Source organism: Salvelinus alpinus, chromosome 5, assembly GCF_045679555.1.
Source record: "Salvelinus alpinus chromosome 5, SLU_Salpinus.1, whole genome shotgun sequence".
Taxonomy (NCBI): domain Eukaryota; kingdom Metazoa; phylum Chordata; class Actinopteri; order Salmoniformes; family Salmonidae; genus Salvelinus; species Salvelinus alpinus.
In genome coordinates, this window is record NC_092090.1 from 81507112 (window position 1) to 81523751 (window position 16640).

General features: G+C 40.9%; 1 protein-coding gene across 1 annotated transcript; it reads right to left on the bottom strand.

Moving 5' to 3' along the window:
* Window positions 1-6192: 6192 nt before the first annotated feature.
* Window positions 6193-11273, bottom strand: fgf17 (fibroblast growth factor 17). The gene is made up of 5 exons (XM_071403647.1): window positions 11088-11273; window positions 10963-10999; window positions 10315-10492; window positions 9474-9580; window positions 6193-6742 (listed from the first exon to the last, which is right to left on the bottom strand). Exons 1-5 carry the CDS (start codon window positions 11117-11119, stop codon window positions 6452-6454), a joined length of 645 nt encoding a protein of 214 aa, XP_071259748.1. The 5' UTR covers window positions 11120-11273; the 3' UTR covers window positions 6193-6451.
* Window positions 11274-16640: the final 5367 nt, after the last annotated feature.

The window sequence follows — 16640 nt, forward strand, 5'->3', positions numbered from 1 at the left end:
CTAAATCAAACGAATCTGATCCCTACACAGACTCAATGGGGAACCTGGGAGGGCGGGTCTTCTTGCGCCAGAACCCCTAGCAAGTCTTCAGATGTAAAATCCTTAAGTCCCCATACCTTTTCTGCCACAGCCACAGTAATGTCCAGTTTGTTAGACTTGTGCTGTACAGTTAATAAATGTGGCAATGAATGCCACAAAATCCACCTTTTTAACACACTCTCTTGACTGGCAGCAAACATTTACTTCAGGCTGTGGTACGTCCACGACCATATCTTCACTAGCATCACTTATTTTCTCTATTTGTATCGCCTCCGCATTGGAGATTCGATTGTTAGAACGGTCAATCTCCAGGAACTCGGGATCAGGATCCCCACCACAATTTCAGCACAGTCGTCCTACACACAGTTCTTCAATATACTCTGTCCGTCTGCACACACTTGAAAAATGGACACATCCTTTACAATTCTTACACTGCAATGGTTTGGGTCGAAAGTTCTTATAGTGTATCTTACATAACCAAGCTTCACATGCGTAGGTATTTGGTCTTCATCAAAAAACAACAGGACTGGCAGACTTTCTTATTTTTCTCCATTCACCCATCGGGTCAGACGCCGGGCATCAACAACACCAGGAATTTTGTTCAGGTATTCAACCTGAACATCTGTCATCACCCCTTAGACCAGTGCTCTACTCCGAAGTTCAAAACCCAAAACTTCTGTTGTTCGGATTCTTTTGAGGTGCAGTGCAATCTTCCTCTGTTTTTCAGAAATACACTTAATCAAAATAAGACCAGTCCTGGTCAATCTGACAGACCCCTCTTTTCCCAGCACATAATAGAACTTCAATATTTTCTACACCTCAAACTGGTTTCCCACAAATGCATCCTTACTCAACAAACGCATCCCAACAAGAAGCGATTAATTATCATTCATACACGTATCCTCACTCCAATTTTAGACAATTTCCTTTTTGTTCCGGTCTGGTGTCCTTTCAGACATTCATCTTCACCGACTTTCCTCGATGTAATGCTTGATTCGAACACAGCATCCACTTCCGCTAACTTTCTCGTCTGCAGCTTTCCAACCAATCATCCAACCTCAATCCTTTCTCCCGATTGGCTCATCAGTAAATGCATTAGGTAAATGAGACTTAACCATGTTGTGGACTGCTACAGACCCTTTTCCAGCAGTTGACACACAGACGTCACGCACAGATGCGTTTGACTCTTGGCCATCGTCATCTGCGCACGAACAACCTAGATGTACGTTTTTATTACTTCTAAACAAAATAACGTTTTGGGGTTCTCATACGGTAACAATTATGATGGATTCTTGCTTGAACAGTCGCTAAGATTATATTTGGTTGTGATCTTTGCAAAATAACTATTTTGGATGCAGCCGTTTTTAGCTAGAATGCTATTGCTCATTGATTTAGGCTGTAGCAAAAGCTAGCCAAAGAGTCATTTTACTTGTTGAGTGTTTTTTGAGTATAATGCATTTGCGATGATGACACAAACATTATATTAAGCAGGGCATTCATACGAGCCGTAAAATCCAATTATAATCCAAAAGTAGTGTGAAATGCACTCATAAGCAACATGTAAATAATAGTGTTTTTTTGCTGGCGTTCTATAGGAACTACACCTTGTACCACACAGGACTGTTCTGCTAGCAGAGACAGGAATATGTTCTGGGATTCATCGAATGGCATTGAGGAGCAAACCACCTTAGTCATCGGCTTTATCAATAAATGCATCGACTACGTCGTTCCCACAGTGACCGTACTGTGGGAGCGATATCCCATTCAGAATCCATGAATTACAGGCAGCATCTGCATCGAGCTAAAGGCTAGAGCTAACGCTTTCAAGGAGCGGGACACTAATCCGGACGCTTATAAAAATCTCGCTATGCCCTCAGACGAACCATCAAACAAACAAAGTGTCAATACGGGATTAAGATTGAATCCTACTACACCGGCTCTGACGCTCATCTGATGTGTCAGAGCTTGAAAACTATTACGGACTACAAAGGGAAACCCATATGCGAGCTTCCCAGTGATGCGAGCCTACCAGACGAGCTAAATGCCTTTTATGCTCCTTCGAGGCAAGCAACACTGAAGCATGCACGAGAGCACCAGCTGTTCTGGAAGACTGTGTGACAAAGCTCTCGGTAGCCAATGTGAGCAAGACCTTTATACAGGTCAACATTCACAAAGCTACAGGGCCAGATGGATTACCAGGATGGTCAATATGGCCAAACAGTTCTATTTTTGTTTCATCAGACCAGAGGACATTTCTCCAAAAAGTACACTCTTTGTCCCCATATGCAGTTGCAAACTGTAGTCTGGCTTTTTTTATGGCGGTTTTGGAGCAGTGGCTTCTTCCTTGCTGAGCAGCCTTTCAGGTTATGTTGACATAGGACTCGTTTTACTGTGGATATAGATACTTTTGTACCCGTTTCCTCCAGCATCTTCACAAGGTCCTTTGCTATTGTTCTGGGATTGATTTGCACTTTTCGCACCAAAGTACGTTCATCTCTAGGAGACAGAACGTGTCTCCTTCCTGAGCGGTATGACGGCTGCGTGGTCCCATGGTGTTTATACTTGCGTACTATTGTTTGTACAGATGAACGTGGTACCTTCAGGCGTTTGGAAATTGCTCCAAAGGATGAACCAGACTTGTGGAGGTCTACAATGTTTTTTCTGAGGTCTTGGCTGATTTCTTTTGATTTTCCCATGATGTCAAGCAAAGAGGCACTGAGTTTGAAGGTTGGCCTTGAAATACATGCACAGGTACACCTCCAATTGACTCATGATGTCAATTAGCCTATCAGAAGCTTCTAAAGCCATGACATCATTTTCTGGAATTTCCAAGCTGTTTAAAGGCACAGTCAACTTAGTGTATGTAAACTTCTGACCCACTGAAATTGTGATACAGTGAATTATAAGTGAAATAATCTGTCTGTAAACAATTGTTGGAAAAATTACTTGTGTCATGCACAAAGTAGATAGTTTGTTAACAAGAAATTTGTGGAGTGGTTGAAAAACGAGTTTTACTGACTCCAACCTAAGTGTATGTAAACTTATGACTTCAACTGTTTGTGAGAATGCTGTTCAATGACTACAGCTCAGCATTCAACACCATAGTTCTCACTAAGCTAAGGACCCTGGGACTTAACACTTCCTTCTGCAACTGGATCCTGGACTTCCTGACGAGCCGCCCCCAGGTGGTAAGAGTAGGCAACAACACATCTGCCTTGCTGATCCTCAACACGGGGGCCCTTCAGGGTTGTGTACTTAGTCCCATCCTGTACTCCCTGTTCACCCATGACTGCGTGGCCAAACACGACTCCAACACCATCATGAAGTTTGCTGACGACACAACATTGGTAGGCCTGAACACCGACAACGATGAGACAGCCTATAGGGAGGAGGTCAGAAACCTGGAATTGTGATGCCAGGACAACAACCTCTCCCTCCATGTGAGCAAGACAAAGGAGCTGATCGTGGACTACAGGAAAAGGTGGGCCGAACAGGCCCCCATTCTCATCGGATAGGGCTGTAGTGGAACGGGTTGAGAGTTTCAAGTTCCTTGGTGTCCACATCACCAACAAACTAACATGGTACAAACACACAAAGACAGTCGTGAAGAGGGCACGAAAACAGCTTTTCCCCCTCAGGAGACTGAAAATATTTGGCATTGGTCCCCAGATCCTCAAAAAGGTCTACAGCTACACCATCGAGAGCATCCTGACTGGTTGCATCACTGCCTGGTATGGCAACTGCTCGACATCTGACCGTAAGGTGCTACAGAGGGTAGTTCGTACTGCCCGGGACGTCACTGGGGCCAAGCTTCCTGCCATCCAGGACATAGGCGGTGTCAGAGGAAAGCCCCAAAAATTGTCAGACTCCAGTCACCCAAGTCATAGACTGTTTTCTCTGCTACCACACGGCAGGAGGTAACGGAGCGCCAAGTCTAGGACCAAAACGCTCCTTAACAGCTTCTACCCTCAAGCCATAAGACTGCTGAACAATTAATCAAATGGCCACCAGACTATTTTAAATTGCCCCCCCCCCCCCCCCATTTGTTTTGTACACTGCTGCTACTTGCTGTTTATTAGTTAATTCACCCCTACCTACATTTACAAATTACCTCGACTAACAGGCACCCCCGCACATTGACTTGTCCTCCACCAATTTACACAGATCGCCCTTGTGTGGCAATGTTTTTAAATACAGAAAGGGGTCTATTGAGAAACTCTTTACAGTCGTGTTTCCGTTTGTCACACGGTTGTAGCTTTTCATGGTGGTAGCATTTCTAACACAGCAAGTGCAGGTCCAGGGTCAGTTTATTCTGATGGGGTTATTGGGTTATCCTACCAAAAAACCTGAACCAAACAAAAATGACTTGATCAGCCCAATGGGGCACAATTACCGTTGCAGTATACAATGATAACCACTAGAGTGAACTGTTACTCCACTTCAATCATCCCAGTATTAGCAGAAGGAAAACATTTAAAAAAGACTGACCAGGTGAAAGCTATGATCCCTTATTGATGTTACTTGTTAAATCCACTTCAATGAGTATAGATAAAGGGGAGGAGACAAGTTAAAGAAGGATTTTTAGCCTTGACAATTGAGACATGTATTGTGTATGTGTGCCTTTCAAAGGGTGAATGGGCAAGACAAAAGTGCTTTTGAACGGGGTATGGTAGTAGGTGCCAGGCACACAGGTCAAGAATACACTGTTTCCCGTGTGTATCAAGACAGGTCCACCTCCCAGAGGACATCCAGCCAACTTGACACAACTGTGGGAAGCATTGGAGTCAATATGGGCCAGCATCCCTGTGGAACGCTTTCGACACCTTGTAGAGTACATGCCCCCAACGAATTGAGGCTGTTCTGAGAGGGGGCTTCCAAGTCAATATTAGGAATGTGTTCCTAATGTCTGGTACACTCAGTGTATACCACTAGTTAGGGGGGGAAAACACTGCAATTAGGATACCTACTCCATTGAGTTACATTTGGATGTGTCAGCAGGCTAATTTAAGCACTATTATGAAAGGATGGTGGGAAAATGTCCCTATAATAGCATTACACAAACCCCAGTATTGGAAATGGATGCTCTTATCTGGCTTTTGATGATGATTGAATAAAAGACAGATGTGAGGGATGAATGGATCAGCACCTCCAGTGGGGTCATTCAGATTGTTGCTTTCATAGGACTACATTGACAAATGGTTTTCCTAAAAAAAGAATCTGTCATCAGGTTGAAAATAGATCAAATGAATATTAAATACACAAAAGATCACATCTCTTGCTATTAATGATAATTAATTGTAATATCCATGTCTTACTTCCTTGCCAAGTTCATTACAAGTGATAATCTCCACAATATTATTGGCCTATTCCTTGATAAAGGGCTTAGTGGCAATATAATTTTTGATCTGTCATAACAGTGTCATAAATCCATGTGATTAATCATTTGGAATCATGACAAGTTCATCCTACACAGAAAATGAATGGCGTTAGGAGTTAGTTTGATTGGTGTTGTTGAATGAAGCATTTACATAATTGTACAAAACAGTAGGGCTAAGCAACAGAATTAGTAGCATGGAATTGAGTAAGTATAATAAGTACGTCTCACTTTGATAGTAAGCAAATTATTTCATATTTCTGACTATAAGTACAGTAGCTAGGCTACATATTGGTAGGTGGATGATTTAAAGCACGTGTCAAACTCCTTCCACAGAGGGCAGAGTGTCTGCAGATTTTTGCTTCACCCTTGTACTTGATTGATGAATTAAGGTCACTAATTAATAAGGAACTCCCCTCACCTGGTTTTCTAGGTCTTAATTAAAAGGAAAAACCAAAAACCCGCAGACATTCGGCACTCCATGGAATGAGTTTGACACCCCTGATTTAAAGAATCATACCTGAGCAATGAATCATGTCTTGGCATAGCTGTTCGTTAGAATGTTATACCACTTGGCTACAGATTTTTATACTGGATTAAAAAATGTATGCACTGGTTGTGCACACTGATCTGTGAAACAAGAACATTACTACTTCCTGTACATTTCTGAAGAGGTTTTCTTAACTTAGAAATCAATTTCAGCACTAGTACCAAGAAAGCAGTCATATCATATGAGAGAGATGATCTAAAGGTAAAATGTTGCATTTGTCACGCTTAAGTTTTGTGATAACCAAGCTGAACATGTTTATTAATGTACCTATCCTCTACCCACTCTGTCACGGGACCAATCTAAAAGCAAAAGAAAACACATACATACACACTGTCATATTAAATATATACATAAATCTCATTTACTCTCTTACATGGGATCATTTTACAACTAAATTACTTTAGACTTTTTCGCATTTTAAGTATCTTCACATATTAAAAACATACAAAAATAAAATTTTCCTCAATAATAGTCCGATTTGTTCTGTACTAGGCAGCAGTCTGTGATTTCCTGTTCCGTTTCGCTCGACGGGTGGGTGGAAAACTGATAAACTCAAATTGTTTGATTCTGTCCATGTTGGGGAAAGGTAGTGGGCCCTTGTGTAGCCTCTTGATGAAATGGACCTCTCTCTGGTTCTCCCTCGTCTTGGAGGCTTTAATGGGCCTCCCTTTCCTGGTGAAAGCCACATACCAACCCTCATACTTGGCATTCTGGAAGGCAGTGTAATTGTTCTCCAGAACAATCTCTGTGAAGATACAATCCCTGCTTCTGCCATCAGGCTGTTGAAAGGATGAGAGAGAGGAAAGACTAAGTCAAATCCAAGTTTATAGGCACATACACAGTTTAGCACCACTACTAGAAGGCATATTAAAACAACATCTGATTAGGCTACTTATACAGTATTTCCCTCTGAACTACACTGCTATCTATTAATTTCCACGCTCCAAACAAAATTGAATACTTCAATATTGTAATGAAACACAGAAAAGACTATTAACAATTACAAACAAATGCAAACAATGTGTACAAGACAAGCCAAATAGTAGCCTACACGACAAGGTCAAACCCATTGTATATACATTTTGAGACAGTTTCGTTAAAACTCCAATGAAGACACCACATACTGTATCAGTACAGCCAATAAACTAAGAGTAAACTAGGAATAGTGGAGAATGTATTTAAAATAAGTACGAATTATTAGCAGGATATCCAAATCACACAACGATAACTATATTGTCGGAGTTGTGAGAAGTATTAGCAAACTATTCCTCTCCAACCTAAGGTTTTCAGAAGAGAGGAACCACTAGAAAGCTACACCCGTTATCTACATTTATTTAGTCACTAGATTAAACCAGAACCTAATCTTTTAAAATGATGATGACAGATGAAAAAGATCATGTGAGATGAAACCCTTTATTTCTCATGGCAAGCAGACAACACTGAATAAATATTTTCTATTTCCATTCAAGAAGTGGAGGGTTGACTCCTGACCAACCACCAAATGGAGTGAGGAGAGTTTCTCCCATGCCTTGAAACTGTAATGCTACATGAAATACAAGTTGGGTTGTCTCTCTGTCACCGACCCTATCCAGGCTAATGAATGACATTACAAATAAGTACCATTATAACACAATATAAGTCACGTATATCTCATATTTTTCTTACTTTTTAACTCTGCATTGTGGGAAAGGGCTCAAAATCTAGCATTTCACGGTAGTCTACTACACCTGTTGTATTTGGCGCATGTGACAAATACAATTTTAGTAAGTATACACTACCGTTCAAAAGTTTGGGGTCACTTAGAAATGTCCTTGTTTTTGAAAGAAAAGCACATGTTTTGTCCATTAAAATAGTTCCTCTGTCCAGTGTCTGTGTTATTTTGCCCATCTTAATCTTTGTTATTTATTGGTCAGTCTGAGATATGGCTTTTTCTTTGCAACTCTGCCTAGAAGGCCAGCATCCCGGAGTCGCCTCTTCACTATTGACGTTGAGACTGGTGTTTTGCGGATACTATTTAATGAAGCTACCAGTTGAGGACTTGAAGCATCTGTTTCTCAAACTAGACACTAATGTATTTGTTCTCTTGCTCAGTTGTGCACCAGGGCCTCCCACTCCTCTTTCTATTCTGGTTAGAGCCAGTTTGCGCTGTTCTGTGAAGGGAGTAGTACACAGCGTTGTACGAGATCTTCAGTTTCTTGGTAATTTCTCGCATGGAATAGCCTTAATTTCTCAGAACAAGAATAGACTGATGAGTTTCAGAAGAAAGTTTTTTGTTTCTGGTCATTTTGAGCCTGTAGTCGAACCCACAAATGCTGATGCTCCAGATACTCAACTAGTCAAAAGAAGGCCAGTTGTATTGCTTCTTTAATCAGAACAACAGTTTTCAGCTGTGCTAGCATAATTGCAAAAGGATTTTCTAATGATCAATTAGCCTTTTAAAATTATAAACTTGGATTAGCTAACACAACGTGCCATTGGAGTGATGGTTACCACACAGGAGTGATGGTTACTGATAATTGGCCTCTGTACACCTATATAGATATTCCATTACAAATCAGCCGTTTCCAGCTACAATAGTCATTTACAACATTAACAATGTCTACACTGTATTTCTGATCAATTTGATGTTATTTTAATGGACAAAAAAAATAAAAAATCTTTCAAAAACAAGGACATTTCTAAGTGACCCCAAACTTTTGAATGGTAGTGTACATCAGTTTTATTGCAGTTTCTCTGTTTAGCGAACCAAACTCTTTAAATTATTTTCTATTTGTTTATTTACAATAACAAATATAATGAACACTGGTCTCAGACGATCCTGCAGGTGAATATAAACGCAACATGTAAAGTGTTGGTCCCATGTTTCATGAGCTGAAATAAAAGATCCCAGAAATGTTCCATGCGCACAAAAAGCTTATTTCTCTCAAATTTGTGCATTTGTGCACACATTTGTTTACATCCCTGTTAGTGAACATTTCAGTTAGTGAACATGATAATCCATCCACCTGACAAGCGTGGCATATCAAGAAGCTGATTAAACAGCATGATCATTACACAAGTGCACCTTGTGCTGGGGACAATAAAAAGCCACTCTACAATGTGCAGTTTTGTCACACATGTTGCCACAGATATCTCAAGTTTTGAGGGAGTGTGAGAGACCAGCCACCCGGACAGCTGATGAAACTGAGGAGTATTTCTGTCCATAATAAAGCCCTTTTGTGGGGAAAACCTCATTCTGATTGGCTGGGCCTGGCTCCCCAGTGGGTGGGCCTATGCTCTCCCAAACACATCCATGGCTGCACCCCTGCCCAATTGTGATATCCATAGATTTGAGCCTAATGAGTTTATTTCAATTGACTGATTTCCTAATATGAACTGTAAGTCAGTAAACTTGTTGAAATTGTTGCCTGTTGCGTTTATATTTTTGTTAATTATACATAATGACCAACTAGGAAACAAGCACGCTGGAATTCTTACAACTTTGAAAGTGATGTGGATTTGATATCATACCTTTCCAACCAGTTTCCCCTTCCGGTTCATACAGAGGTAGCGTCCACTCTCTGCACCTTTGATCCGAACCCGACTGCCAAAGGTGTCAGTCTCTACAAAGAGACGTGCTACAACATCCACACAAATATCCACATGAAAATGGTGTGATAAATCCACTAGGCCTATGTAAATTCACTACATAACAAGTGTATTTTGGACACTCCCTATATCATATTCAAAATCTTTTATGCAAGTGGAATAATACAAACCTGTATAAAGCCAAAAATAAACTGTCTGCCATCTATTGGCCTACAACAAAAAAATATTATGCAAAAGGAGATCCTAAAATTAACTGACATTCACTGGAGAGAGACCATCACAACAGCCTATGTGAGATATTATGTGTTTCAGGTTTGAGACACATTAACAAACCATTGCGCTGATTAATTAAGTGTTATCATTAATCATGTTTGAAGACAAAAGTAATGGAAGTGGAATACAACAAATCCCAATTGCAGTTGTCCTATGGGTCAATTGATTTACCCCCTGGTTAATTAGGTTTAACAACTGGAATGTGTATTGGACCAGGACAAAAGACTTGGCCTGATTCGCCAGACAAGGGTTTAGATACAGTAGGCAGGCTAAATGAACATACAGCCCCACAGAGGGTCGGGCCAGCAATAGGTGGGCAAGTAGCCTAGGCTAGCCCTGCACACCTCTTCGTAGACAGACAGCTCATTACAAATGCAGTCCTCATTAAAAACCATTAATAAGACTTTAGACTTGTATGCATGGGTTCGACTGGTTGAAAACAGATACTTTGCCCAAATGCAGCCACCATTGTGTCATGGGAAGAACTTACCGTAATTGTTGCCGTCCTCAGCAGTAGCGGCGACCCTCTTGCCCTGTATCTGGACGTGCTTCCCGCTGGTCCGGCTGTATAGTTGATAAACCCTGACCTGTCGCCGGCTAAGCTGGTCCGTCATTGCGCCCTGCTCCATCACATACTGGTTAAAATTAGGAGACGGGTGATTCTCCCCCTTTTTATGCAAAAGGGAAACATAAAATCACATATAGAATTTTCTTCTAACCTCTATTTTTTTTCTAAAATAAACCAACCACCGCCTGAGAGCCTCACTGAATAAAAGTAACATGGTGATATTTTGGTTGATTTCACATCACCTAAACCAAATGTTAATCAAAACTAGACTTTGAACTGCTGACGTCTGTGCCCAGTGGGAGATGCCTATATATTTTTATCTATTTAACTAGGCAAGTCTGTTAAGAACAAATTCTTATTTGCAATGACGGCCTAGGAACAGTGGGCTAACTGCCTTGTTCAGGGGCAGAAAGACAGATTGGTACCTTGACAGCTCGGGGATTCGGTCTAGCAACCTTTCGGTTATTGGCCCAATGGTCTAATCACTAGGCTACCTGCCGCCCCAAACTGTCTATACAATCTGCGAGGAATCAATCTGCAATCTGTGAGGAACTATGGAAGAGGGTTTACCTGAGCATGGCACCACAACACGAAGAAATGAAAAGATCTGCAAAATAAAATCACAATAAATAAAACATTATCACCAACAATGCAATCTGTTTTGATAAGAATGTTTCAAATGGTAGTATTCTTACATGTAAATACAGCGCTGATTTATTCCATACATTCTTTCATCCAATCGCAAATGTTTTTCTTCACAGAGAGCAAGTAGCCTAATATTCCCAACGGATCCAAAATAATCCAAGAGTTCCCTCGCATCCGCTTGACCTGTCCACTCCGTGTCTCTTGTTAGTTTGTGAGTTTTATTCCATTCACACACCAACTTTCAGATGTGAAACACCTTCTTCATAAATTCATATGAGAAACACATCATGGTACGCATATGGGGAAAATCATATACTCCAGTTACTGCATGTGTGTTGAAGTGTGAAAGTCTTCCTGAGAGTATCCAAAAAGTCTGCAACCAAGAGAGTCACCGAGATCCATCATACATTTTAGAGTCAAACTTCCAAAGTCCACAGGAAAAACTATTAGTTATTGCCATTTGGATGTTTATTTCAAGGGAAGAAAAGTGTCACTCATAGGTACTGTATCGCAATGTAGCCACGATATAGCCCCAAGTAATTACACGTTTAAAAAGCCCTCTTACTCAGCGCGTCTTGGCCTCTTGCTGGGCAGTGGTTAAATGTTGAAAGGCAGGTCCCTCCCACGAGTTGGGAGTTGGAGGTTTTGTATTGTGGGTGGGCAGGGCACAGTTGACTGTAAAGTGGAAAAAATTGGGGCAAAAGGTTTTGTAGTTCCCTGGTGCAGATGGTAATGGATGTACTTTGGGTATGTTTTACGCACAATATTACGCATATTATTAGCCTACGCAATTAACGACAAATGAACCAACATTCAGTATGCATATCAGCATGAACTTCGTATGTTTGTATAATTTTATGAAATACACAAGAGATAAAAAGACTGATTGGGTTACAAGAAAAGCTTTAATTTAACCCTACATCTTGTTTTTCATCTCTCTCGTGACGGATATAAAATGCGTTTTATCAACTATGTTATAATGCATTGAGATCATAATTAATCACGGTATTCATAAGTGAGTAGCCTAATGTCACTTGGAGGGGTGTGGCAATGATGTGCCAAACACTCCATCGCTTTTCCATTCTTTCTCGTTGAGCAGTTTACTGCTCACACGTTCAGCTAATGTGTAAAACAAATCATTTTAACAATAGGCTGTTTCGTCATGCTGCAACGGTAGTCTGGTGAGATAAGCCTATGTGTAGTAGCCTAATCAACGTCACTAATTGATGACTAACTGATGTTAACAGGATTCTTATTTTTCGCTGGTTAATTAAACTGGCATTCATTGAATTAAGGTCTATTTTTGTCTAGGCCTTCACCAGTGTCAAAGTCGTCATCGAGGTTATGGTGATGTCTCTGAGAGACTTTGATAATTGCACAATTTATTGTTTCAGTGCAATGCATGAGTTGTAATTAATGTTATATAAAATTATATTAGAATTTCTTTATTTCTTTAGTTACACTGATATCCAATACAGCACATTAACTACAAATATTCTTATACCTAGTAGCACAGATTGCCAGAGACGAGTTTCACAATTGGAAAACCTTGCACTGTTATAGTTTAAATAAAATGTTCTACATTAAAGGGTACATTCAAACACAACATTGTGTAATGTGGGCTCTGTGCAAGAATTTAGCAAGTCCCAGTGTTTACATCGTCCACCGCTCACATCACTGGCCCTCTGTTCAGCCAGAAGTTAAGCATCTCTGACAAGTTGTAGCAACAGCAGTTAAGCATCTCTGACAACTCATTCTGCTGAATGTGTGACAGGCATTGGTAGCCACTGACAGACATCGTAGCAGTTGATTCCACTTGCTTGGGCTTAGGTTAATGTCACTTCTTAAAAGTGGTCAGTCAGTCCATCCATCAAGTTGCGTTGCCCAAGCTGTAGTCTCTGACATAATCCAACAACAAACAACGTTTTTTTGTGTAAAAAACAAAACAAAAAAACTAAGTTGCAGACAAGCAAGGTAACATTCATGATTTGAGAGTAAGGAAACATTCTCCAAACACATTTGTATGTATACATATAGATGCATATACAGCAATACAAAAATAAACCACCATTTCTTATGCAGCAGTAATAGACATCACATCACCTGGAAAATCTATTTGCTTCTTCAAAGAATGTTTGTCAGGCATCTGTTGATATTTGATCCTGTCTTCAGCTTAGTCTTCTTGTAAAATTCAAATATACACTTTTTAAAGAATCTGACAGGTGTGGCATATCAAGAAGCTGATTAAACAGTATGATCATTATACAGGTGCACCTTGTGCACCACCACTAGTCCACCCCACCCATTGACTTTTCACGCATAAAATGCACATTTTCGGATGCTCATCACAAGTAGTTTTGAAGACATTGCCATCCTTAATGTTTCATGTCTCTAGTATTTTCTATTTATATACTAGTATAGTGGGTGATGAATATGACTGTGGTTCAAAAGGGTTATTACATACTGCTATACGTAGAAACACGGCAGCGTGGGATGTTTAGCTCAATTTTAGGAGCTAACTAGCAGAAATTTGGGGAGTGGCTGAAGGGAGAGAGAGCTTTTGCAGTAGCTAGCCTCATCACTGTGGAATTCATCTCCAGCAGGCTGCCTTGCTCTGGTGTCAGCAATATTTTTTGGGAGTGGGATGTATAATGAAAAAAAGAGAAGTGGCTTCATGAAATGCCGCTCGTCTACCCCCCCCCCCCCCCCCCCCCCCCCCCCCAACACACACCCCCACTTCAGTTTACAAAGTGACGGTGAGATCTGAGGCCTTGCAACCTGATCTTATTTATTCATGTCTCCACTGGCTTTACTGGCGCTAAAGCTGTGATGGAAATAACCAGACTTTCACTGAAAAGCAGGCACCTACAGCCACCCACAGAAAAGGTACAGAATTCTTTGAACCTTAGGAGAGAGAGAGAGGGGGGTGACTTTTTAAAAAGACTTGGGTGGAACGGCAGAAACCCATGACAGGTGGGCAGATAGATCTGACTCAAGTGTCATGCTTCAATGTGAAACTGATCATATGTGATTGTAAATGTATAGACACACCCATTTTTAAACAGAGACCACCGTAGAGCATAACTTGTCTCCCAAAATCGGAAAATCAGATGTGAAAACGTTATTCCTCGTCATGCAATGACCATGTTTTTTACCTACCTCAAATCAATTCATGTTTTGCTACCAGCTGATCAAAGGCTGCCTGCATAAAGTTATGGACAGCTTTAAACCCTCACTATACAGTATCACTACATGTAATTACTTATTATTTTGAGTAACTTCGTCAACACATGACAATCTTGATCCAGTATAGTTCAGAGCTACTGTACCTCCAGTAACAAGTGAAAGGACGATTGGTGGTCTCCCAACAGCTCCAACTACATCGTAAAGATCTCCACCATAAAGAACAACTGGACACTCTTTTCTGACCCTGCAAAAATAGAGGCAAAGGTTTAGAAAGTGGGTGGTCCTCTTTATGAATGATAAAAACTCAGATTGTTTCAGAAGATGAGCTTGGAGAATATCTGTGGATTGCCACTGTGGATGCTTGCACAGCAGTGGAGCACCTACACTCATGCCACCCAAACCCCTGCTATAAGGTCACTCCGCAGTGCTCTGATAAGAGGACTCCATAGACTTATAGGAGGGCTCTCGCCATTGCGCTGGTTGTCCATCGCCTGTATGACAGAACATACATACTTGCCTCTTATAGAATGTTCTGTTAGAGAGGACTTTTTCTAGAACTGTCATACTCAGACGTGAGAGATAAATGATGAGACATTTGTCAAAATGTATCAACATTTTACTAACGTAATTAACTTTAATCTAATTCCATTAATCCTATGTTTTTATTTATACATGTAGTGTGTGCTCAAAATGTACAGATTTGTGGATATTAGAAAGGCCTCTGACCCCTACGTATACCCCAACCATTTGCAAGCTGACCATTTGAGCTTGCCAAATTTGACACAGCTGACACAGGCAATAAATTTGAACTAGTTTCCCCACCCCCTTTATCTGTAATGAGCCTTGGCCTACAACCCTTCGCACACACACACGCGCACACACACGCACACACGCGCACACAGAATTTGAATGGGTCCACAGTTATTGCCAGCACATCAAAATATGATGTATGCTGCTATATTAGAGTAAGTGCATTTGCTAGTATTGGAAGACACAGTACAGGCCTAGTCAAAACACCATATAATAAAAATATACAGTACCAGTCAAAAGTTTGGACACACCTACTCATTCAAGGGTTTTTCTTAATTTTTATTATTTTCTACATTGTAGAATAATTGTGAAGATATCAGAAGTATGAAATAAAACATATGGAATCATGTAGTAACCAAAAAAGTGTTAAACAAATCAAAATATATTTTGTATTTGGGATTCTTAAAAGTAGCAACCCTTTGCCTTGATGACAGCTTTACACACTCTTGGCATTCTCTCAACCAGCTTCATGACCTGGTAGTCACCTGGAATGCATTTCAATTAACAGGTTTGCCTTGTTAAAAGTTAATTTGTGGAATTTATTTCCTTCCTAGTGCGTTTCAGCCAATCAGTTGTGTTGTGACAAGATAGGGGTGGTATACAGAAGATAGCCGTATTTGGTAAAAGACCAAGTCCATATTATGGCAAGAACAGCTCAAATAAGCAAAGAGAAACGAGAAGTCCATCATTACTTTAAGACATGAAGGTCAGTCAATGCGGATCATTTCAAGAACTTTGAAAGTTTATTCAAGTGCAGTCGCAAAAACCATCAAGTGCTAAGATGAAACTGGCTCTCATGAGGACCGTGACAGGAAAGGAAGACCCAGAGTTACCTCTGCTGCAGAGGATACGTTCATTAGAGTTACCAGCCTCAGAAATTGCAGCCCAAATAAATGCTTCACAGAGTTCAAGTAACAGACACATCAACTGTTCAGAGGAGACGTGTGAATCAGGCCTTCATGGTCGAATTGCTGCAAAGAAACCACTACTAAAGGAGACAAATAAGAAGAAGAGACTTGCTTGGGCCAAGAAACACGAGCAATGGACATTAGAATGGTGGAAGTCGTTTGGTCTGATGAGTCCAAATTTGAAATTTTTGGTTCCAACCGCTGTGTCTTTGTGAGACGCAGAGTAGGGGAACGGATGATCTCCACATGTGTGGTTCCCACCGTGAAGCATGGGGGAGGAGGTGTGATGGTGTGGCGGTGCTTTTCTGGTGACACTGTCAGTGATTTATTTAGAATTCAAGGCACACTTAACCAGCATGGCTACCACAGAATTCTGCAGCGATACACCATCCCATCTGGTTTGTGCTTAGTGGGACTATCATTTGTTTTTTAACAAGACAGTGACCCAACACACCTCCAGGCTGTGTAAAGGCTATTTGACCAAGAAGGAGAGTGATGGAGTGCTGCATCAGATGAACTGGCCTCCACAATCACCTGACCTCAACCCAATAGAGATGGCTTGGGATGAGTTGGACCACAGAGTGAAGGAAAAGCAGCCAACAAGTGATTAAGACTGTTGGAAAAACATTCCAGGTGAAGCTGGTTGAGAGAATGCCAAGAGTGTGCAAAGCTGAATCAAGGCAAAGGGTGGCTACTTTG